This window comes from Pholis gunnellus, assembly GCF_910591455.1.
Source record: "Pholis gunnellus genome assembly, chromosome: 3".
Classification (NCBI taxonomy): Eukaryota; Metazoa; Chordata; class Actinopteri; order Perciformes; family Pholidae; genus Pholis; species Pholis gunnellus.
This window is the reverse complement of record NC_136529.1, coordinates 26881892-26905194: the sequence shown is the minus strand read 5'-3', so window position 1 is coordinate 26905194 and position 23303 is coordinate 26881892. Positions and strand designations below refer to the sequence as shown.

At 41.6% G+C, this 23303-nt stretch overlaps 2 protein-coding genes across 4 annotated transcripts; one reads left to right on the top strand and one right to left on the bottom strand.

Annotated features, from left to right (window-relative positions):
- The first annotated feature begins 141 nt into the window (after positions 1–141).
- LOC306693835 (protein NLRC3-like) lies at positions 142–12351 on the top strand. The gene is made up of 11 exons (XM_079156479.1): positions 142–289; positions 2609–2664; positions 2896–2925; positions 4233–4433; positions 5985–6063; positions 6219–6450; positions 6593–8390; positions 8488–8661; positions 8799–8972; positions 10230–10276; positions 10409–12351. Exons 3-11 carry the CDS (start codon positions 2918–2920, stop codon positions 10984–10986), a joined length of 3291 nt encoding a protein of 1096 aa, XP_079012605.1. The 5' UTR covers positions 142–289; positions 2609–2664; positions 2896–2917; the 3' UTR covers positions 10987–12351.
- A 153-nt stretch (positions 12352–12504) lies between these two features.
- pltp (phospholipid transfer protein) lies at positions 12505–22727 on the bottom strand. 3 transcript variants are annotated; one of them, XM_079156488.1, is made up of 15 exons: positions 22658–22727; positions 18830–18959; positions 18453–18552; positions 18241–18369; positions 17498–17653; positions 17199–17262; positions 16885–17040; positions 16623–16799; positions 16440–16499; positions 15753–15917; positions 15543–15610; positions 14865–14907; positions 14697–14760; positions 14522–14598; positions 12505–13940 (listed from the first exon to the last, which is right to left on the bottom strand). In XM_079156488.1, exons 2-15 carry the CDS (start codon positions 18951–18953, stop codon positions 13845–13847), a joined length of 1479 nt encoding a protein of 492 aa, XP_079012614.1. In that variant the 5' UTR covers positions 18954–18959; positions 22658–22727; the 3' UTR covers positions 12505–13844. The 3 variants fall into 3 exon arrangements, with proteins under 3 accessions (XP_079012614.1, XP_079012615.1, XP_079012616.1); XM_079156489.1 differs by lacking the exon at positions 22658–22727 and adding an exon at positions 22377–22464; XM_079156490.1 differs by lacking the exon at positions 22658–22727 and adding an exon at positions 19808–19848.
- Between the last annotated feature and the right edge of the window lie 576 nt (positions 22728–23303).

Here is a 23303-nt window from a genome sequence, read left to right as displayed (position 1 = left end):
GCAAGTAGACTCCGATCCAGACACGTTTTGCGGATCTGTTCCGGAGTTTATGATACCTCCAGGGCGGGGTCGCTACCTGCAGCACACTGGAGCGGATTTCAGCCTCCCTGAAGTCACGGTCAGCGCGGCATTAGGGAGGACGGACACAAAACGGAGGACTTTCCTTTTCTTATTATTGTTTATTTTCTTCTGTACAACTATGTACAACAAGTTAACACAGGTAAACTATAAAGGAACAAAACATGGATTGCTCAGTATGACAGAGACTTCAGCCACCAGCAAACTACAGGTGAGAACAGACAACAACGACACCGAGGGAACGAGAGAGACGTGTGTTGACCACATTTATAGACACATAATCTAGTAAACCTTTATGTGTAAATGTTGATTTTAAATTTGATGTGCGAGTGAGTGAGTGAGAGAGAGAGAGAGATAGAGAACAAGACCTGCAGCGCAACTAAGTGAAGAATAAAACTTCTAAAATGTTCCACGAACGGTGTCTGTTTGAGTTCATAGAGGAACATATTAGAGAAGATCTTAAGTCTCAAACACGACCTTTCATTATTAAAGCTTACTTTATTACTCTGTCGTATTTGTTTAAACTATAAGCAACCAATCCTGTTTACACCAGCATCACGCCCAGTGTACACAAATAGTCACGTAATATTTGTTACAGCTCCCCGCAGAGGTTATCTGTTCCCTCCTGATTCAAACAGGACTAAAGGTATATCCTGCTCTGTAGTGATAAACCAGGCTGTACGAACATGCTTAATGCTATTGAGCCCTGTGACACTGCTCCTTCACCAGACCATTTCTCCAGACCATAATTCCTGCTTTGTAAAAGAAAACAAAAGCCCAAACAGAGAATCAAATCAGACACAACCCCTTGAGTCTCACCAGCGAGGATTTGGCATTTCTGCTTTTTTGCTGTATTGAAAACGTACCGAACCGTGGCACCACTGTATCGTATTGAACCGAACCAAGAATTTTGTGAACCGTTACACCCCTAGTATATATGTATGTATATTAAATATATACATACATATATATACATGTCTTGTATATATTGACATATTCTTATATATGTTCACTAAGTATTATATATTCACATCGTGTGTGTGTGTGTGTGTGTGTGTGTGTGTGTGTATATTAGTGCTGGGCAAGTTAACGCGTTATCGAAGCGCGATAGCCTATCAGTGTTGAGATGCTCCTCCTGTCATCACTGGGTACATCTCAAGTCTCTTAATTGTCACTTCCTCGATCCTCGCTTGAGCCAAAAGTTGTTCTGCTCCGCCATATTGACGGCCGTCCCAAAGCTCTTATTTAGCTCGGAGGAGCGAGGAGCGAGGATCGAGGAGAGAGGAGGGATCTCCGAGGAGCCATGAGCGAGGACCCACGAGAACAGACTTCCAGGAAGTGTTTTAACGGCCGACACGCCCCCTCGTTGTTCATCAGTGATGTGATTGGACGCTGCAGCCGATCGGACTGATACGATTTTGTTCAACATGTAAACAGTGAAGACGGATCGCAGATTAAACTCAAGCTTTATGTGTGATTAGTTTTGTGATTCACCGTCTGGTTTAAATAGATGTTCATTGTAGACTGAACAACAAAAGGACCATAAACAACTTTCTAAATTTATCAGAAAGATTTGTCTTCTCATGATCTGATGTTTCCCTCAATAACTTTTATTATGGAAACAATTAAAGTCAGAGAGACGAAACACTTTTTACATCATTTATCATCATTTCATTCAGTCTCGTGAGGCGGATCATTCCTGAGTGTTTGATGAGTTATATCATTTAAGAGAAACAGTAATCATATGCTGGGTGATATTAATAATGACGTCCCAGTCACAATTTCAAAACGTACAGACGCAAATAACATTCCGCCGTAGAAATCGATCCTGCACTTATAAACAGAACACAGTTTGTTGACATGCTACAGAGAGACAACACCTCTACTCTGGCAGTGATGATCACTGTGTGTCTTTATTAGTTACTAGTATTATTAGTTACTATTATTAAGTACAGTGATCATGTGAACAGACACAAACTTCTCAAAGGTCTCTCCAGCTGTTAAAGCCGACTGACTGTGATCAGCTGTGATCAGCTGATCCTCCTTCATCAGAAACAGACGTCGCTTCACGTGACGCAACTGAGGAAAGGACATCTCATAGTCTCATATTAAAACATATTTCCTCGTTCCTCTCTCCTCGTATGGTTTCCTCCATGCATCCCTGGTGGGAGGGACTAAAGGTACATCCCAAGTCTCTTAATTGCATCCCTGTTTCCCCTCACTTGTGTCCTTTCCTTGCGTCTTAGTCCCTCCCACCAGGGATGCATGGTGAGACACAAGGAAACCATGCAAGGAGAGAGGTAACAAGGAAATATGATGACGCTGGCTGTGATCAGCTGTGATCATATAAAGTCATATAAACATGATACAGCTGATTTTTGAACTGAGTGCTGCAGGTTCACACTGGTTTATTAAAGAGTGTGACAGCAGCCTGAAGACACTGAGGACTGATGAAGAAGAAGAAGAGGATTTAATCCTGATGGAGCTCATCGTCCCACTCACATCAACAGAAAACTCTTTTTCCACACAGACCCGGTCCAGAAAGCCGAGAGCTGCAGCGTGTTGAAGTTCATGAGAAGAAACTGAGTAAGTGGAACTTGAATTGATGACAAACGAGCTGCTCTTTGTTGGTTCATGTGTTGACCTCCTGTCTTTGATAATGACTCCACAGCACAAAGTTGATCTGACAACAGATACTTCAAACTACAGCTGGCTGTCTTTAAAGTCTACATTCAGAAACAGATCAGATTTCCTGATGAGACACAAATCAAATGAGACTGAAGACTAATGCTGAACCCGTCTGTCTGTCTTCATCAGGTGGCTGCAGGTTATCAGCAACATGGAAAGGTATCACACTCAACACTTCTCATTACATTTGATTCTGTTTTACCCTTCAACGTATTCATTCTTACTAACTTGATGTTTACTGTGTCTCTGTTCTTTCACTTGAACATTGACTCATAATAAACCTATAAATCTATAAAACAGATACAGTCGTTAGATTGAGTTCTGATACTGGACTAAAGTCTGGACTTTGATACTTCAGGTGTTTTATGAAGCTCATATTTCATGTTTATTGAGGCATCTGTTGGTCAAAGTGCTCTCATAGGTCAAAGGACCATTTCTACTCTGTTAATAAATAACTTCATCTATGTAATCAATGTATGCAGAGAAGCAGAACGGTTCTCGGAGCTTTCAAATGAATGCCAAGTCGTTTGCTCTATGAAATCGATCCCATATTATCAGCAGCCAATATATGAGGACATGAATGATCCATCAAGTCCATCCTTCTTACTCTGAAAACCTTGCAGTCGTTTGCTGAATCAACAAAGAACGCTGCTACGCCCCACCCATCATGTTGTTCATGCGCTGCCTAATCTGGCACTCTATTACACACCAATATGTTCTCCACACAGTCCTCATGTCCGGGTCACTCCATCACTTGCTCGTTTAACGTTCCAGAAGTTCAGAAGCTCTTGAAGACACACATCCACCATCGGTTCCTCCATGTTCAACGCTGTCGGTCAACTTGTAATTCCCACCCTAATTCCGTTGATCATCAATTCCCAGATCTTCATCATGGATACCCTGGATCTCCCTCAACCCTTTCTTTTTACTGGTCAGCTTAGGAGAGTGTCCACTACTTCCACCACATGACCAGTACATCATAACCTTTCCACTGTTCAATCTTGTCACCATGACCTGTTTTCGTTACCTTCGCTCATTTCATGATGGCCATCTAAAAATTCATGCCATCAAAGTTCACCTTAGTGGAATAAGCTTCTTTTCTAAACTCTTAATCCTCAAAACAAACATGAGACTTTGGTCCTCCTCAGCGTATCTCCACTCCATTCACTCAACTCCGCTCAATCTAGTTTCAAGTAAATGTTGTTTTTATTACAGCGAATTCCCTACCAAAACTTCCCAACAACGACATTTGGCAGAGAGGATGAGCTACAAACAGTTCAAGCCTGGCATATAAATCATGTTTTCTTTCAAATGCTTCTATATCGGTTCCTCAAACTTCCTAAAACCACTCTGTGTGGGGAACATGACAGCCAGACCAAATCTCTCTCTCTCTGACATGACCATCTCTAACTGTCCATGACTCAAAGTCTTTGATTCACTGACTCTGTTTCTACATATGTGACCAGGATCCATCAGACACCAGACTGTCCTGGACCTGGGCCTGAACCTGAACCTGGACCTAAACCTGGACCTAGACCTGAACCTGGACCTGGACCTGAACCTGAACATGAACCTGGACCTGAACCCAGCTGTGTGTCCATGAAGAGTGACCGGTCTATGGAGCCTCCTATGTCCTTTAAAGATAAACGCCACTCTGTTGATCAAAGGTGAGGATTTCAAACTGATGATGAAAACAAAGTGACGATGATAATGATAATAATAACTTTATTGAAATAGCACCTTTCCAAAACAAAGTTACAAAGTGCTACACAATAAAACATGAAAGCAGATAAGAAACAATCAAACCGGTAAAATTGTATTTAGAATAAATAAACAAAATGAAATCCGTCAGATGTAAAAAATTAGCCAAACGGTAAAAGTGAGTCTTCAGAAGAGATTTAAAGAGGATACTGAATTTGCCGGCCTTAGATTACCAGGAAGAGAGTTCCACAGCTGAGGGGCCCGGACAGCAAAGGCCCGTTAGTAAGGTGTGGTGGAAAAATGATATAGTAGTACAGAGTGAGTGCTATTATACTGAAATATGGAAATGTGAGGAAAGAAAGTTTTGGTGGGCAGAAGGATTGGTGTGATGTGCTCACTTCTCTTCTCTGGTCTTTGACTGTTTCTCCTGCTGATACCGGATTAAAGACTAGCCGAGTCTGGAGGAGATAAAAGCATGAATGACTCTCTCAGGTCTGTGTCAAGGTCAAGGTCAAGTGGATGGTTTTAAGAGTTTAGGCCTGCCTGTGCATCATTTAAAATCAATAAAAGAAACGAACCTGAAAATTCTCAATTTCAGCTGTATGTAACATTCATTTCAGCATTTACCAGTAACATATACAATGATATGTACACATATTAACAAAGCTCACATTTATTTGTGTTATTTTGCCATTTAAATTATTCAAATATACCTTGTAGTTAGCGAGATAAGCCCCTTTGCGTAAGGGTAGGACATTTTAGAGCACAGGGCTAAAAATAGGCCTAGGGTTCAAGAGGTTAAAGGTGTTGGTAGATGTATCTATGAAGTACAGAGAGAGACAAGCTAGCTGTGTCTTCAAGTTGAGTCGATGATGGTGATGATGATGGTGACGATGATGGTGATGATGGTGATGATGGTGATGATGGTGATGGTGATGATGATGATGGTGATGATGATGATGATAGTGAGGGTGATGATGATGATGATGATGATGATAGTGAGGATGAGGATGAGGGTGATGATGATGATGATGATGATGATAGTGAGGATGAGGATGAGGGTGATGATGATGATGTGTTTCTATCAGACTCTCTGTTGTGAGATCTCCAGGTTTTAAACCTTTACTGACTCAGATGAAGTTATCTGAGCACCAACACTCTTCTTCATTGAAACACATTCACACTGGGAGCTGCCCAGTACAACCAGTCTGACACTGAGACGCTCCACTGGAGCAGCTGGAGGTTCTGGGTGCCTTGCTCCAGGGCACTTCAGCAGTGTACAGTGAGGGAGGGAGAGCTACATGGAGGGCTTGGTGAGAGCTGTTGGGACTAAACCAAACTGACTGGTGAAGAAAACAGTGAGCTGAAAGACTGAGCTGTTGATTCTCAGTGGGATCAGCAGGACTAGTAAACCTTTCCCAAGGCAGGAACTCATCTGATCCACACCACTTCATGGGCCTTTACCTTGTGTTTGTCTCTGTGTAGACAGACACTGATTCTTCATGATTCCTCCACAGAGAGGACCAGGAGACCTCAGAGGCTCCCAGACGTCAGTCTGCCCAGCAGCATCAAACACACCTGGACCCCATATTTATGGTCTGTACATGTACAACTACTTTTACATCTATTCTGTTCACAATCATCTCCATGCTGCACTTTGTAGACCAATGGATTGTCAGTCTGTCCAACATGGATCTGATGTTTGGTTCCATGGTTTTAGTTTGTATCATTCATAGAATGTTCTGTTCCAGCTGCTGGAGGAGAAGATCGTCACTTTTGTGAAGAACGAGCTGAAGCACATCCAGAAGGTACTGAGTTCAGATTCCCCAGAAACATTAGAGAGTCAGAGGGATGATGATGAGGTGCTGGACGGTGAGGATGAAAAGCAGAGGAGGAGCAGCAGCAGAGAGGCATTTGTGAAGATCACACAGCACTTCCTGAGGAGAATGAAGCAGGAGGAGCTGGCTGACCGTCTGCAGAGCAGTAAGAGGATTTCTCTAAAGATTTAACATGCTGGATAAATGGGACGTTTACTAAAGTCTCAAGAGATGGACCAAAATATATTTAGATATGTTGACATATTTGTCTAATAATTTATTTATTGATGTTCTTTGTTTTTATTCAGGAAGTCCTTCAGTTTGTCAGCGTGAACTCAAATCTAACCTGAAGGAGAAGTTCCAGAGTGTGTTTGAGGGGATCGCTAAAGCAGGAAACTCAACCCTTCTGAATCAGATCTACACAGAGCTCTACATCACAGAGGGTGAGACTGCAGAGGTCAATTATGAACATGAGGTCAGACAGATTGAAATAGCATCCAGGAAACCACACAGACCAAAAACAACCATCAGACAAGAAGACCTCTTTAAAGCCTCACCTGGAAGAGAGAAACCAATCAGAACAGTGATGACAAAGGGAGTGGCTGGCATTGGGAAAACAGTCTTAACACAGAAGTTCACTCTGGACTGGGCTGAAGACAAAGCCAACCAGGACACACTGTTCACATTTCCATTCACTTTCAGAGAGCTGAATGTGCTGAAAGAGAAAAAGTACAGCTTGGTGGAACTTGTTCATCACTTCTTCAGTGAAACCAAAGAAGCAGGAATCTGCAGGTTTGAAGAGTTCCTGGTTCTGTTCATCTTTGACGGTCTGGATGAGTTTCGACTTCCTCTGGACTTTGACAACTGTGAGATCTTGACTGATGTTACAGAGTCCACCTCAGTGGATGTGCTGCTGACAAACCTCATCAGGGGGAACCTGCTTCCCTCTGCTCGCCTCTGGATAACCACACGACCTGCAGCAGCCAATCAGATCCCGACTGAGTGTGTCGACATGGTGACAGAGGTCAGAGGGTTTACTGACCCACAGAAGGAAGAGTACTTCAGGAAGAGATACAGAGATGAGGAGCAGGCCAGCAGGATCATCTCCCACATCAAGACCTCACGAAGCCTCCACATCATGTGCCACATCCCAGTCTTCTGCTGGATCACTGCTACAGTTCTGGAGGAGGTGTTGAAGACCATACAGGGAGGAGAGCACCCCAAGACCCTGACTGAGATGTACATCCACTTCCTGGTGGTTCAGTCCAAAGTGAAGAAGGTCAAGTATGATGGAGGAGCTGTGACAGATCCACACTGGAGTCCAAAGTACAGGGAAATGACTGAGGCTCTGGGAAAACTGGCTTTTGATCAGCTGCAGAAAGGGAACCTGATCTTCTATGAATCCGACCTAAATGAGTGTGGCATCGATATCAGAGCAGCCTCAGTGTACTCAGGAGTGTTTACACAGATCTTTAGAGAGGAGATAGGACTGTATCAGGACAAGGTGTTCTGCTTCGTCCATCTGAGTGTTCAGGAGTTTCTGGCTGCTCTTCATGTCCATCTGACCTTCATCAAGTCTGGTGTCAACCTGCTGTTAGAAGAACAAACATCCTCCCGGCTGTCTGAAGTCTCTAGAGACAAACCTGAACTAACACATCTCTACCAGAGTGCTGTTGACAAGGCCTTACAGAGTCCAAACGGACACCTGGACTTGTTCCTCCGCTTTCTCCTGGGTCTTTCACTGGAGACCAATCAGACTCTCCTACGAGGTCTGCTGACACAAACAGGAAGTAGCTCACAGACCAATCAGGAAACAGTCCAGTACATCAAGAAGACAATCAGTGAGAATGTGTCTCCAGAGAAAAGCATCAATCTGTTCCACTGTCTGAATGAACTGAAGGATCGTTCTCTAGTGGAGGAGATCCAACAGTCCCTGAGTTCAGGACGTCTCTCCAGAGATAAACTGTCTCCTTCTCAGTGGTCAGCTCTGGTCTTCATCTTACTGTCAGAAAAAGATCTGGACGTGTTGGATCTGAAGAAATACTCTGCTTCAGAGGAGGCTCTTTTGGGGCTGCTGCCAGTGGTCAAAGCCTCCAAGAAAGCTCTGTAAGTACAGAGATAATTAGATTAATATATCATAATTTAAATACGCTGCTATCTTTTCTACTTATTGTTTATTTTTTCTTCATCATTGTCTCTTCAGACTGAGTGACTGTAAGCTCTCAGAGAGAAGCTGTGAAGCTTTGTCCTCAGTTCTCAGCTCCCAGTCCTCTAGTCTGAGAGAGCTGGACCTGAGTAACAACAACCTGCAGGATTCAGGAGTGAAGCGGCTGTCAGCTGGACTGGAGAGTCCACATTGTACACTGGAGACTCTCAGGTGACCCTGTGAATTTCTTTTCTTGGACTAAGTACTAAGTTTAAAGTTTACAAACTGGTATGTCACCAGATTAGTGATGACAGTAATGAACATAAACCTCACAGTTCCTTCAGATTGTGTGACATGTGTGTTTGCAGCCTGTCAGGCTGTCTGATCACAGAGGAAGGCTGTGCTTCTCTGGCCTCAGCTCTGAGCTCCAACCCCTCCCATCTGAGAGAGCTGGACCTGCGCTACAATCATCCAGGAGACTCAGGAGTGAAGCTGCTGTCTGCTGGACAGGAGGATCCATGCTGGAGACTGGAAACTCTCAGGTATGAAGAAGCCTGCTGCAGCCACGGAGCTGGAGACCTTTTCTCTGTCACACTGTCAGCCTGGTTAATATGACCCTGACACACCAAGCTGACCTCAAACTACCAGAGACTCATCAAACTGCTTGTGTCCCATATCAGACCATCAATACAAACAGAAGTAGTCAGGGAATAGTAGCCAGAATGAGCCAAAACAGGAGGGAAGGTGATGAATCTGATGTTTTTCTGGAGGGTTGTCTTCTTTCAACATTAGAAAATAGGACAGTGGTGTATCCTGACACGTTGACAGGCATCATGTTGGGTTGACATGCGTCAACGTCGTCACGCTGCAGGTTTGTGGGCTCATATCAAACAATAGTCCAGACGTCATTGTGAAAAGACGAACAGACAAAACAATCTGTTTAAACGTCTTGATGAATCATCACAATAGGAATGTTTTTCTGTTTTAAAGGAGTTCAGCTTTACCTGGTTTTGGTTTGTTTTCAAGTTCCCTGGCTGATAAGAGTCGACTTGTTGAAACTACAGGTGACAGTCGGCCACAGACGCTCAGTGAAGAACCAACAGCTGATTGTGGACATGGTGTGTCAGAGCCCAAAGAGGTTTATTTAGGACTGGACTAAAGTTATAGGGGGACACAGGCAGTGCTCTGTGGCTGCAGAAGGACTTGAACTGTAATATTTTCATCCCCAGATTACAGATAATAGAAACCAGTGTTGACTGTTGCTAGGAGACGGGATATGAACAGCTTTGTGGTGCTGTGGTGATTTCAGGATACTTTCTCCTTTACTTCTGAGAGACAACAGTCATTATTACACAAACACAAAGACTCCTGATGAGTCATCATGTTGATGTGTAACTGCTGGATGTGGAAGCAGCTGTTGATAGACACATGTTAGACACAACTACTTTATAAGCTGATAATATGATAGATGTTGTGTTTACAGCTTGTTTTCACTGAACCATAAGTGGACAAAGAAATCAATTGATGCAGATTTAAACACTTGATTTACTGACTGACTGGTAGAGGAAACTGAGTGTGAAATGGATGATTGTCAATATAATACTGATAATAATATATCATGACTAAGTGAACATAATGAGCTGTCGTCATGGGCCAATCGGAAGAAGCTCCAGTGAAGTAAAAGAATATGAGATGATGAATAATAAGTGCTCCATGTGAACATGAATAACAAAGCTCTGTGTGTGAGAGTGATGTAATGTCCATGTTTCATGCTGCTCTGACCCCCCTCCTCCTTTCAGGGTGGAGCCTGCTGGAGTCCGATGGTTCAGACCAGGTCTGAGGAAGTGTAAGTGTGCTTTGAATTTGATTCATGAAAACAAAGCATCTTCAAACTGTGACATCACTCATTCACATCTCTGATGTCATCATCAAATAGATGATAGATTAATAATGTGTTGTGTCTTGTTCTCTCCATCAGATTCCTGTGAACTCACACTCGACACAAACACAGTACACAGAAACCTCAAACTGTCTCACAACTACAGGGAGGTGACATATGCGGAGGAGGATCAGTCATACCCTGATCATCCAGACAGATTTGACCACTGGAAGCAGCTGCTGTGTGGAACTGGTCTGACTGGTCGCTGTTACTGGGAGGTCGAGTGGAGAGGAAGAGTTTTTATATCAGTGAGTTACAGAGGAATCAGAAGGAAAGGGGACAGTGAAGACTGTAGGTTTGGATTGAGTGATCAGTCCTGGAGACTGGATTGCTCTGATGGTGGTTACTATGTCTATCACAATAAGACAGGAACATACGACTCCTCCTCCTCCTCCTCCTCCTCCCCCTCCTCCTCCACCTCCTCCTCCTCCTCCTCCTCCCCCTCCTCCGGTAGAGTAGCAGTGTATGTGGACTGTCCTGCTGGCTCTCTGTCCTTCTACAGAGTCTCCACTGACACACTGATCCACCTCCACACCTTCAACACCACATTCACTGAACCTCTTTATCCTGGGTTTGGGTTCTGGCGTGGTTCCTCAGTGTCTCTGTGTTCTCTGTAGGAGGGAGAGTCTCCTCCTGCTAGAGAAACATTCTCTCTGCTGACCAGAAAGTTCAGTCTGTACAGGATCACACAGAGCTGATAGTTAGTTAGTACCAACCTGATCTCTCGGTGGTTGTAAATGCAGTTGGAGCAGGTGAGGGGTACCTGAGCTGGTCTGGACTCTGGGGGGTTGAGAGCTCACTGGGACTTGTGGTGTTGCAGATGGATGTCTGAAAGAGCTGAGCGAGGTCCATGTAATGACCTGAAATGATGTGTTGTCTGAGAGAAGCTGTGAAACATCTTTGACTTTGTGTAGAAAACTGAACTTTGTTGTCTTGAAACATTTGTTTGTGTGACGAAAAACCTCTGAATGTCGAACTAGAGTCTTTCTAGATCAAATTCAGCATCTGTGTAAAGAGAATCACAACTTGTAAAGAGTTGTTTTGATTTTAACAAACTAAATTCATCATCTTTGATCATCGTGGAACAAATGAACAAACTTTGAGAAGTGACGTTGAAATCAAAAGAAATCTAAGTTTTGGATGATTCTAGATAATAAAGCACATAAACATCATGTCAAAGCAAACATTTTCAAATCCATCACAACACTGTATAAAATGAAGGATTTGTTAAATCCAGCTTCATTCTTCACGTTGTATTGTTCACTTTTACTTCCATTCATCACTGACTGTGTGCTAGTTTGGGGAAACTCATAGAAACAAATCAAAAGAGACAAAAGAAGTTTGAACCAAACTACTGATCAACAACCAACTCAGCTGTTTATTCAATGAAAATATATTATAATTCAGAATGTGTCATGATCTAACTTTTCATTTTTTGATTTGTATTATTACTGATGCTTCCCATGCTTCACCTACATTCCCCTGGGTCCTAAGTCCCTCCATGTACAGCTTCTTATCACCCTCTATGTACCAACGTACATTTATAACAAATACCACACATATTACGGTAATCAGCGTTGCATATGTGTCTGAACAAAATACCAAAAAAGCAAAAAAGAAATGATTCATTTAAAAAAAATGTTCTGAGTTTTTAAAGTTTTTTGTTTGGAATATGTATAATAAGCATATCATTTAGTTATCGCTACTGAGAATTTAACAAACATAAAAAACATGACGGAGATAGGTTCGCAGTTTTCAAGGTGTATATTTGAAATTGCATCTCTTACACACATGAGAATAAAGTTGTGAACACCGGCTGAATATCTATTATCAGAATCTTTATAACTGTATTTTAACTGCTACTGTGTAAAGAGAATACTGCTGTTAAAAAGAACCTGATTTGTTTAAAGTGTTTGCAAATCAAATGTTATTGCACTTTTGTTCATATAGCAGTACTTATAATAAAAGTGCACAATACACTACTTTTGAATTCATTATTGAACTTTGCGCATAACAAGAAAATCATGCGATTAATCGCGATTAAAAATGTAATTCATCGTCGTTGATTCATTTAATATCTCTGATGTTTAAAACAACCACGTTCACGCTGAAATATGTTCAGTAATTAAAACTAATTTTAATCTGACGCCTGTGAGGAGTTTCCTTCCAAAATGATCAAATCAAATTGAATAAGTATACGTGTTGGATTAAAGGCAAAATAAAAATGTATAAAAAATGTTTTCAGCAAAATTCCCGTCTTTTGTAGATAATGAAAGTAATTTGTTTGTCTTTTGATGATTTTGGAAGTGAACTCTTCACACTTTAAGTCTGTAAATGTAAATATAATCTCACGTTATTGTATTTCATGGTGACTGTTGGACTTTAGAGAGATAACTCATTTTTACATTTTCAGTCTGAACTGATGATCAGACATATTTATACTATATTTTAATATCCATAAACATGACTCATAATTCAGTCTGATCTTTAATCAGGTATTAATATGGTTGTACTGATACTGTCTGACCTCTTATTGTGTTTGAGAAAATACTCTGTAGTCTGTTAGTCTAAACTTTATTTGGGGACGACTCTCAGACCTTTAGGTCCTCATCACTTTCTAAATGAAACCTTTGCCTTTACTCACAGGACAACAACTACACAAACATATGATCTTATAGAATATGATGCATTGCTGCAGATTAAACTACCCAACAGTGTATAAAGGAGTTAAAAACATCCACAGCAGTACACATGTACATTAATGCAGCAGTACTATTAATCCCGAAACATCATATATATATATAATAGAAAAACACAGACCGGTAACATGTTACCACATCATGAATACTTTTGTTACAAGTACATTTTGCTGACAATACTTTTACTAGTACAGTTTTGAATACAGGACTTTAACGTGTAGTGGAGTATTTTCACAATGTGGTATTAGTACTTTTACTTCAGAAAAGGATCTGAGTACTTCTGTTTCACTGATGTACAGGTGGTTAAAGATAACGCAGTGATGCACAAGAGGCAGAGGAAGACTATATATATATATATATGTATATATATATATATATATACATGTATGTATGTATATATATATACATACACTGTATGTATATATATACATGTATGTATATATATACATATATATATATATATGTGTATATATATATATATATATATATATATATATATACACACGTCTCGTATATATCCACATATTGTTATATATGTTCACTAAGTATTATGTGTGTGTATATGTGTATATATATATATGTATGTATATATATACATACATATATATACATATATATGTATGTATATATATACATATATATATATATATATATATATATATATATATATATATACACACACGTCTCGTATATATCCACATATTGTTATATATGTTCACTAAGTATTATGTGTGTGTATGTGTGTATATATATATATATTCTATATATATATATATTTAGATAGAGGTTTCTGGTTCTGTTCGATTGCTCCCTGCGATCATTTCTCTCAGGCCTTTGCTGAAGTGAAGATTCGCTCCGATCAAGATGAAACCCTGCAGAGATCAACACAACTGCTGTCAACACCAGTGAGGAAATACAACATCAGGTGGTACAGTAGAGGGTCAAAATAATAAAGAGCAATCCATTGCAAGTCGAAGGTTGACAATTCCAAGTCGGTATTCCCGATTTACGATCTTAATGCGTCCCGGTGCATCTGCTCGGGAAAACATGGCCGCCGCCAGCCATCTAATGTTTGTATCTCTGGATGGTTGTTTTTTTCAGAGTTCGGAGTACAATGGATTACAGCATAATGACCAGAACATCACATGGTACAATCATGACGTTACACCCAACAAATAACTCATTAAAATCAAACTAATCAAAAAAACGCATTCATCAATAACTACTTCTGTTCACTGGTTGCAAAAACCAACATGGCGACCGCCCAAATCCAAGATGGGGATGGGGACTGCCAAAATGGTGAACTAGAGGCTTTCAAAACCCACGGTCCCATTTGTTAACATGGGAGGGGCGGCGTTTATGACCTATACTGCAGCCAGCCACCAGGGGGCGATCAAGATGTCTTCACTTTTGGGGTTTATCATATAAAGGTTAAATGTTTAAACAGACTTACGTTGTGATATTCAACTACTTCCTCAATGAAATCCATCCCATCAGCCAGAGGGATGCGAACCCCTCTCTTTGTCCAGTCTGAACACACACACACACACACACAGTCAGTGTCACAGTGTGTTACAGTTAAACATGCAATCACTGTTTGTTTCACAGTTGATGAATCAGATTCTTACTGTTGATTAAAGGAACCACAGACATCTGCAACATGGTCTTCAGAGGAGCCTGCAGAGGAATCAACTGACAGACAGACGGGCGACTGTTACGTATTTTACTTTCTGTTGTGAGTCAGATTTAACACAAATGTTGTAACTCAGCAGTAAAAGATTAAAAACAGCACTTACTGCCAGAGATTCCAGAGCCGATTGATTGGAGAATATTTTAAATCTGAAAGAAGACAACTCTGTTTCAGTCTGTGCTCATTTATTCTGCCACAGAGACGCTGTGACTTTAAATGGGGTTCAACACAAAAGGTAAATCATTTCAACGTTAGCTCAGGAAAAATTAAACCTGAGGGACCACTGTGTTCTTCTCTTGCGGCACGTTTTTTCTTATAGACGTGTACAAAAGTTAAAATATTCTCAACTTTTTTTGCGGAGTCGCACCGATCGTCAGTGACACATTTGAACAAGGGAGCCAATCAAATCAAGCAAGAGGCGGCCTTTACTACACTGCAACTGACTTCCTGTTTCGATGTCAGTAGTGCGATCTGATTGGCTGCCTCGGTCAAGCGTGACATCGACTCCGCGCCTGGCGCTTAAAAGTTGAGAATATTCTAGCGACGCGTCTCGGTGTGATCGGCCCCTCAAGTGTCACACTTAAGTAGAAAACTTAGAACTTTACAGAACTTCAAAGGACTGTTCCTTCATACGGTTCTCGCCATGTTGTGGCGTCAAAAATGTAGACCCTGTACAAAAACAACACAGACAGTGTTCCTGGTCCCGGGATCCTGTCCCCGAACTGACCAATGAAGTTCGTGTGTGTGTGTGTGTGTGTGTGTGTGTGTGTGTGTGTGTGTGTACCTGCGGAGGTCAGCATGAACGGCCAGGCGTTTTTCCTTCATGGAAACTTTAGCGTTAAACTTTGCTTCCTGCAGGACGACAGAAACATGAAACAATAGAAATGATAAAACAGCTGTTGGACGTTTTGATCAGCAGGTTAAATCTTTGTGTGTGTGTAGATGTGTGTGTCTGTGTGTGTGTGTAGATGTGTGTGTCTGTGTGTGTGTGTACCATCGTCATGCTGCTGAGCTGGACCGGAGGCTGACCTGGAGGCAGCACTATCACCTTGACGATGGCTGTCATGACGACCGTTGCGCCGGACGTCTTGATGGTGGTTTTTGGAGGAGAGTTGACGGCGAACTGAAGAGACATCGGAGCGTCCACCAGAGCCGGGTTCTACGAGAACACAGGAGAACATGGAGTGAAGCAGTACTACGCAGTATTGCATGTTTTTACAGGTGACAGGTGTGGACTAAATAATGTGAACACCTGCACTGAACTGAACCTGTCAAGTCAACTTTATTCATAAAGGCCAACGTAACAAATAACAAATTAGCATCAAGTGGTTTTACATTCCTCCATCCTGCTAACACGTCTCTACTGTGTCTTTACTGTATTTCTACTGTTTATTTACTGTATTTCTACTGTGTCTCCACTGTCTCTTTATTGAGTCTTTACTGCATTTCTACTGCATCTCTTCTGTCTCTTTATTGTGTCTTCACTGTGTCTTTACTGCATTTCAAATGTGTCCCCATTGTGTCGCTACAGTGTCTCCATTGTGTCTTTATAGTGTATTTACTGCATTCCTACAGTGTCTCCACTGTGTCTCTACTCTGTCTTTATTTAGGCTTTACTGTGTCTGCACTTTATCTTGTCTTTAGTGTGTCCCCACTGTGTCTCTATTGTAACTTTACTCACCAGCATCATGATGGCTCCAAAGTAGGTGGTTCTCAACAGCATCTCCAGGTCTTTGGGCATCTGAAGGACGACACAAACAGAACAATGGAGGTTAGACTGGATCAGCTCGGTTCTCAGGATTTGCTTTTCGGTCTTTCAGGGTTACAGGGGGGTCGGGGTCTGGGGGTCTATGGTGGGTTTGACCTTCTCGTTGACGATGTGCATCTGGAAGATTCCTGCTTTGAAGTAAGAATACATCCCGCTGTCGAAGAAGTACTCGGACAGAGCGAGGTAAACCATCCGGTCGTACTCTCTGATGACCGGGTCGATGGCGTAGTTCACCAACGTGTTATTTGGATCGGACAGGTCATAGAACATCCCCTAAACACACGACACACACGTTAATGTTCCCGTCGTATTACACCGTAGACGATAACATATCATATCAGAGCAGGAGGAGTCTGACCCTGAAGTGCATGTCGAGGCTCCTGGACGTCACCACGGGATCTTCGATCAGAGAATAATCAATACCAATATAGTGATCGACCTCCGACCTCACAGGGATCGACTCCAACATCGAGTTCACGTGAACCAGAGCAGCGTGATTCAGAGCGGGACAGATCTGAGGGACAGACAGGTCAGAGATGGACAGACAGGTCAGAGAGAGAGACAGGTCAGAGATGGACAGACAGGTGAAACAGACAGGTCAGAGAGAGAGAGACAGGTCAGAGATGGACAGACAGGTGAAACAGACAGGTGAGAGACAGACAGGTGACACACCTGTTGGTTTAGGAGGAAGCGCATGCCCGTTGTCAGAAAGCTGGCCAGGAAGTCGTAAACTTTCCTGAAAGACAAAACGAGTTGACAGACAGCTGCTGATTGGCCGATACCGTGGTCACATGACGGCACGGTGAAACATTGATCAGCAATGATTGATCGTGATTAGACTTTATTGGTAATTGATCAATAATTGTTATTGATCACTGTATCAGTCTTATTAACAGTGATCATTATTGATTGTTGATCACTACATTAGTCTTATTATCATTAATCATTATTACTGTATCAGTGTGTTTTACCCGAGCGTTCCGCTGAACTTTGCCCTCATTTTGGCGATCCTGGCATCACAGGTGATGTTATTGATCTTCAGTCGTCCTTCCTCGTCCCGGATCAGGTTCAGAGCCGTGTTGATGTTCACGCCTTCGGCCGACGCGTTGATGTTTCCCGTGTCGTAGCTGACGCACAGAAACACGTCATCACCGACACAATACGACCACGTAAACAACTACATGACAACGCCGATCCACACAAAAGCTTCAGAATTTGGCATCGTGAAGGTCTCGAGATTCTGCTGAGCAAAATTTTGAGATGTTTCTGTTGAATCATCTGTTGCATTTTTGAAAAGATTCGTACATGCAAAGTGACAAAAAATGTCGTATTTTCACGTGACCTATGACATCGTCGTTCGAGGTATTAACTGTTCCAATTTACTGTCACATCAGTCGGACAAATATTTGGTAGTGTCCAAAAACAGTTAGCATAAAATGTATGTAAAATCTTTGTTTTTTTAATTGTCTAATGACACTTTAATGTTCCATAGAACACATAACTATTAGAGTTGTATTAAAGTTCTCTAGAATAACCATTGGAGTTATACTAACAGTAATATATAGTGTATTATATTTATGTTCTGTGGAAGAACTAATGAAGTTCTAAAAGTCTTCTGTAGACGGGTTATCAGACTCTAATCAGTGTTCTGTTTGAGAACCATTAGAGTCGTAGGAATGTTGGTGTTGAGTCAGTTTTCTGCGGCAGAACTCACAAGAACCAGTAGAGGATCCGTCGGTGGAAACTCAGCGAGATCGATGAGTTCTGGACGTCGAACAGCAAACCGACTTCAGGGATGAACTGCAGTTCAGCGTGAGTCAGATTCAACTCGGTTATCTTCACGCTGACGACGGACGGGAGAAAGAGAAGATATTAATACATGTTGAGTATTCAGAAACAAAGTATTACTTTAAATACAACTTGTACTTAGTGATGGTGTATTGGAAGCGTCCTTCTTTGCCCTTCATCTCTGGCATCGAGATGTTAGTGAGCTCTTCTTCAACAAATTTCTGAGTCTCATACTTCACTGAAAACACAAATAAATATCGGTTATACATTTTTTCAATTTCAAGGTTTTATTTGTCACATATTCAACATATTTCAGTTGTTGCCCCCTCCAGGACTGTGCTCTAAGTACAAATATAATATGTATAAAAAATACAATACAACAAGAAAATATATTTTAAAAAAACACATACGACAATATGTGCAAATGTTAAATATAGTACAGATGTTGAATACGGTCCACAGTATTATAGTTGAGATTTTACTTCTGGATAATAATGACATTTCCAGTAACTTACACATATCGAGTCCTTTGTCGGTGATTCGGATTTTGCAGCCGGCGGGTTGAGCGGCGGCCATGATGGAGAACATCAAAGGGAAGAGGAGGGACAACAGACAGGAAGTCATCCTGAGCTGGAACATCTCAACCTGAAACACAAGAAGAAGATTAAAATCATGGATCACAGAATGGATTCAGCAGTTGTGGTTGTGTTGTCAGGCTGGAGCAGAAGTTCTGGTTCTAAGTTCTAGGTCCAGCTGCCCACAGACAAACAGACAAACATGTCCACGGACAAACTGTCCACAGACAAACAGACAAACTGTCTACGGACAATCTGTCCTCCACTGTACAGGATAAGCTGCAACAGTGAAATGAGGTCAGAGGTCACGATGAACAGACATCTGAGGCGTTTGTCCCTCCCGTTGCTCCATAACTCACAGCTGAACACATTCTGAGACTGTGTTGTCCATATAAACACTGCTCAACTTGAACTGGAGTTACCTCTGTTTCACAACACGCCCCCCCCCCCTCTTCTCTTTCTCTTTTCTCCCAGCAGCCTCCCTCTCAACTGAACTGATGAAGTAAAAACAGTCAAACAGGAAGAGAACTCTGTTTACTCTCTATTTAAACTCATCTGTGAATCTCTCACTGTGATTTTAATAGTCATTGTAGTGAATAGTGATTTTTAATTTATTCATTCATTTTAATGTTTTCAGGAAGAAGATAAGGAGCCCTTTGAACAAAGTTATTGTAATAACTTGTGTTTGATGTTTGTCTTTGCTATTTTCTTTAAAAGTTTGATCTTTGACAGAGTAATGTGGGTTTCTTAACCCTAAATTAAAAGGATTTAAGTTATAATAACAGAAATGTGCTTAAATATATTTTTACATTTATATAACTGCATGTGCAATATTTTTACACTTGCATAAACAATAATCAAATGCAGAGACAGTTATTTACCAATATGTTAGGAGTAGTTACGTTTACACAGTCTTACATTTACAACCGGCCCTTTGAGGGCGACCGTGATGCTGATGTGGCCCAGAGTGAAGATGAGTTTGACACCCCTGTCTTAGAACAACATAAAAAAGGACAAGCACACAGTGAACGAAACAAGCGTCCAGTTTGCTTTTCTTCTATCATGCACCGTCGGTGCATTTGTAGTGCGAACAGTCAGCTGAACACCTGCACAGGTGACAGCAGAGCATTGATCACAACCGATCATTTTAAATGTCAATATAGCAGAATATGGATTTATGTTGTTAATGTCTGACGTGTAGTGATCATAAAAAAATGTCTTCACCCAGACGTCTCTACTGAAACCAGGCAGAAACCACCAGGTCTGAAAAGTTAAGCCAATACTGAAGTGTCTTATGTCTGCATTGTCTCTACTGTCCACCAGGGGGCGACTCCTCTGGTTGTATAGAAGTCTATGAGAAAATGACTCTACTTCTCTCTTGATTTATTACCTCAGTAAACATTGTAAACATGAGTTTATGGTCTCAATCTCTAGTTTCAAGTCTTCTTCAATACAGCATGATGTTCATTTAGTAAATTAGTCAAATAGACCATAAAGCAGGGGATGCTTTAGGGGCGGGGCTACACAGTGATTGACAGGTCTCTACCAGAGACGTATACGGTTTCTCTACGTCACTCTGTCGCAGTTCAAATTTGGTCACTTTGGTTCACTGGTTGCAAAAAAACAAACTGGCAATCATCAAAATGAGACTCAAGGCTTCAAAAAGGCAGAAAGGCACAAACCAATTATTAAAGTGACAACGTCCCATTCCTTCATGCAGTTTAAGTAACAGAACCATGAGTTTGATTGACACCAAAGCTTTGTATTACATAATACGTTGAGACTCTGGAGAGTAATCACACAGAAATACAGCGTTTATGTTTCAAAGTAAATTTTCCAGGAATGAGAGCTTGCATGTACATGATTGGCCAATTTAGTGTCTTGCCGGATCATTGCAGCAGAAGTTAAGCCTGGGTCAACTTTTTTGCTGAAGGACCCTTAGTTTTTATTTAACTGGAATGCTGCTGCGGTTTCTGGGAGCCGTCAGTGAGATGTTGATGTGATGCCGGACAACTTAACGTCCTGTCATTAATGTGTTGGATGTTTATAAAACAGGAAGAGGCTGAATGATTAAATTAACGTCATGAATTAAAGCTTCAACTGTAAAGTATGTTTTGAAAATCCACATCTTCCTTCATGTCACAACATGTTGATTAATGTGATGTGAATGTCTGAACGAAGCTGTGAGGAACATTCATGTAAAAGTCTGTTTGAATGACACAAAGAAGAAGATGGAAATATTACAGATGACATGTCTGAAAAGGGAACACACACACACACACACACACACACACACACACACACACACACACACATTAATTATCTGGTTTTAAGCTTCAAACAGCCTTTGAAGAGCAGAAAGTCCTCACAAATATAGACATACAGGACCACACACACACACTCAGTCTGTAATCTGTGTGTTTAATTACAGCTCAGTGCCGACAGCCAATCACCATCCAGCTACTCCATTATCCACATCTGGACATCTGGCCAACCGCTAACTGCTAACAGCTAACAGCTAACCTTTAATTAAAAAGCTTCATTTCAAAGACTCACACAGCCTGACCTCTGACCTCGTACTTTAAACTGCTGAGGGTTTCAATAGAGAGAGATATACAGTATATATATATATATATAATAGAAAGAGCAATCCAACTTAGTAACTTTATGAATGGTCAAATCGACCATGAAGCAGGGTATGCTTTAGGGCGGAGCTTACTGTGATTGACAGGTCGCTGAGACGTATCTATGTAACTCCTCCGCATTCCAAATATGGTAACTTCCCTTCATCGGTTGCAAAAAATTACAATATGGGGACGGTCGTAATCCAAGATGGCGACGGCAAAATCGCCGAACATGCGGCTTCAAAATCACAGTCCACAAACCAATGAGTGACGTCACGATGACTGCGTCCACTTCTTCCTTACACACTGTGGGTGAGTGAAATCAAACTGGGGAGGACGAACATAGTGGCTGAAAGTTGTCAGTGTTATCGATAGCAGCTTTAAGTCAAACATTAACAATGTGTTGACAATACACACACGATAACACAACATTTCCTCTTAACATATACAGCATTTAAACTTACAAATAAAATACCATTACATAATAAAAGTACAAAACAAGCAGCCATACCTATTCAGTGAACAAAGAAATAAGAATGTAACCTGTGGCCTATTCTTTCTGTCGCCCCCCAAACTGGTGTTAGCACGTTAGCATCTATCAGATTGGCAAACCACATTTTTGACCGCCTCCATTTTTTTGCGATAAAAAGTCAAATTCCACACTGAGCTGATAAAATGCAGCAGAGGGACGAGATACAAGCCGGTTTCTACAGAAACACAGGAGGTCATTGTACGGCTGCAATTATTACCGGGGAAAGAGGATTATATATCCAGAATGTACCGATACAACCAGGTCATCCAAAACTGAGTTTCAGCATCTTAAAGTACATAAACTGAGCTCTACAGTTTACTTTAGTACTCACCTGTCCATGATGAGAGGCTAATGTCTGTCTGTCTGTCTGTCTGCCTGTCTGTCTGTCTGTCTGTCTGTCTGTCTGTCTGCCTGTCTGTCTGTCTGCCTGTCTGTCTGTCTGTCTGTCTGTCTGTCTGCCTGTCTGTCTGTCTCTGTCTGCCTGTCTGTCTGTCTCTGTCTGTCTGCCTGCCTGTCTGTCTGCCTGTCTGTCTGCCTGTCTGTCTGTCTGTCTGTCTGTCTGTCTGGTTTCAGTAACAGCTGAACTCTGAATGTGTGAATGATGAAACTCACAGGTCGGCAGACTGAAGGAGGAGCTTCTGTTGGTTCTGTAGTTGATGCGTTCTTGTTCTTCCGTCTGTGTTCACACTGACTGTCTCTCTTTCTCTCTGTGTGGAGAGTTTTATCCCAAGGGACTGACTCCTCCTCCCCCTCCTCCTCCTCCCCCTCCTCCCCCTCATCCTCCTCCTCCTCTTCCTCCTCTTCCTCCTCTTCCTCGTCCTCCTCCTCCTCTGTGGGAGACAGAGTGTATTTGAGTTTCAAAGAACAAGTGTGTAAAAAAGGGAAAAATACAGCCTTCATGGTGACATTTAGTCTTTAATTCTTCACAAATTTGATTTAAAATGATCTGAGGGGTCATCATTTTAATTTTAGGGGTAACCATAATAATGTGAGGGGTCATCACTTTAATCAATAATGTGAGGGGTCATCATATTAATATAAGGTTTTGTTTTCACTCTCTATTTGTTTCCTGTTTGATGACATCACTTCAATGTGAAAGAGAATCCACTTTCCAGGAAAGCTTGTGTTTAAGGGTCAGTGTCACAGAGTCCTCACTTACTCTGTGTGTGTGTCTTTGTTTGTGTGTGAGTGTGTGTGTGTGTTTGTGTGTGTGTGTGTGTGTGTGTGTGTGTGTGTGTGTGTGTGTGTGTGTGTGTGT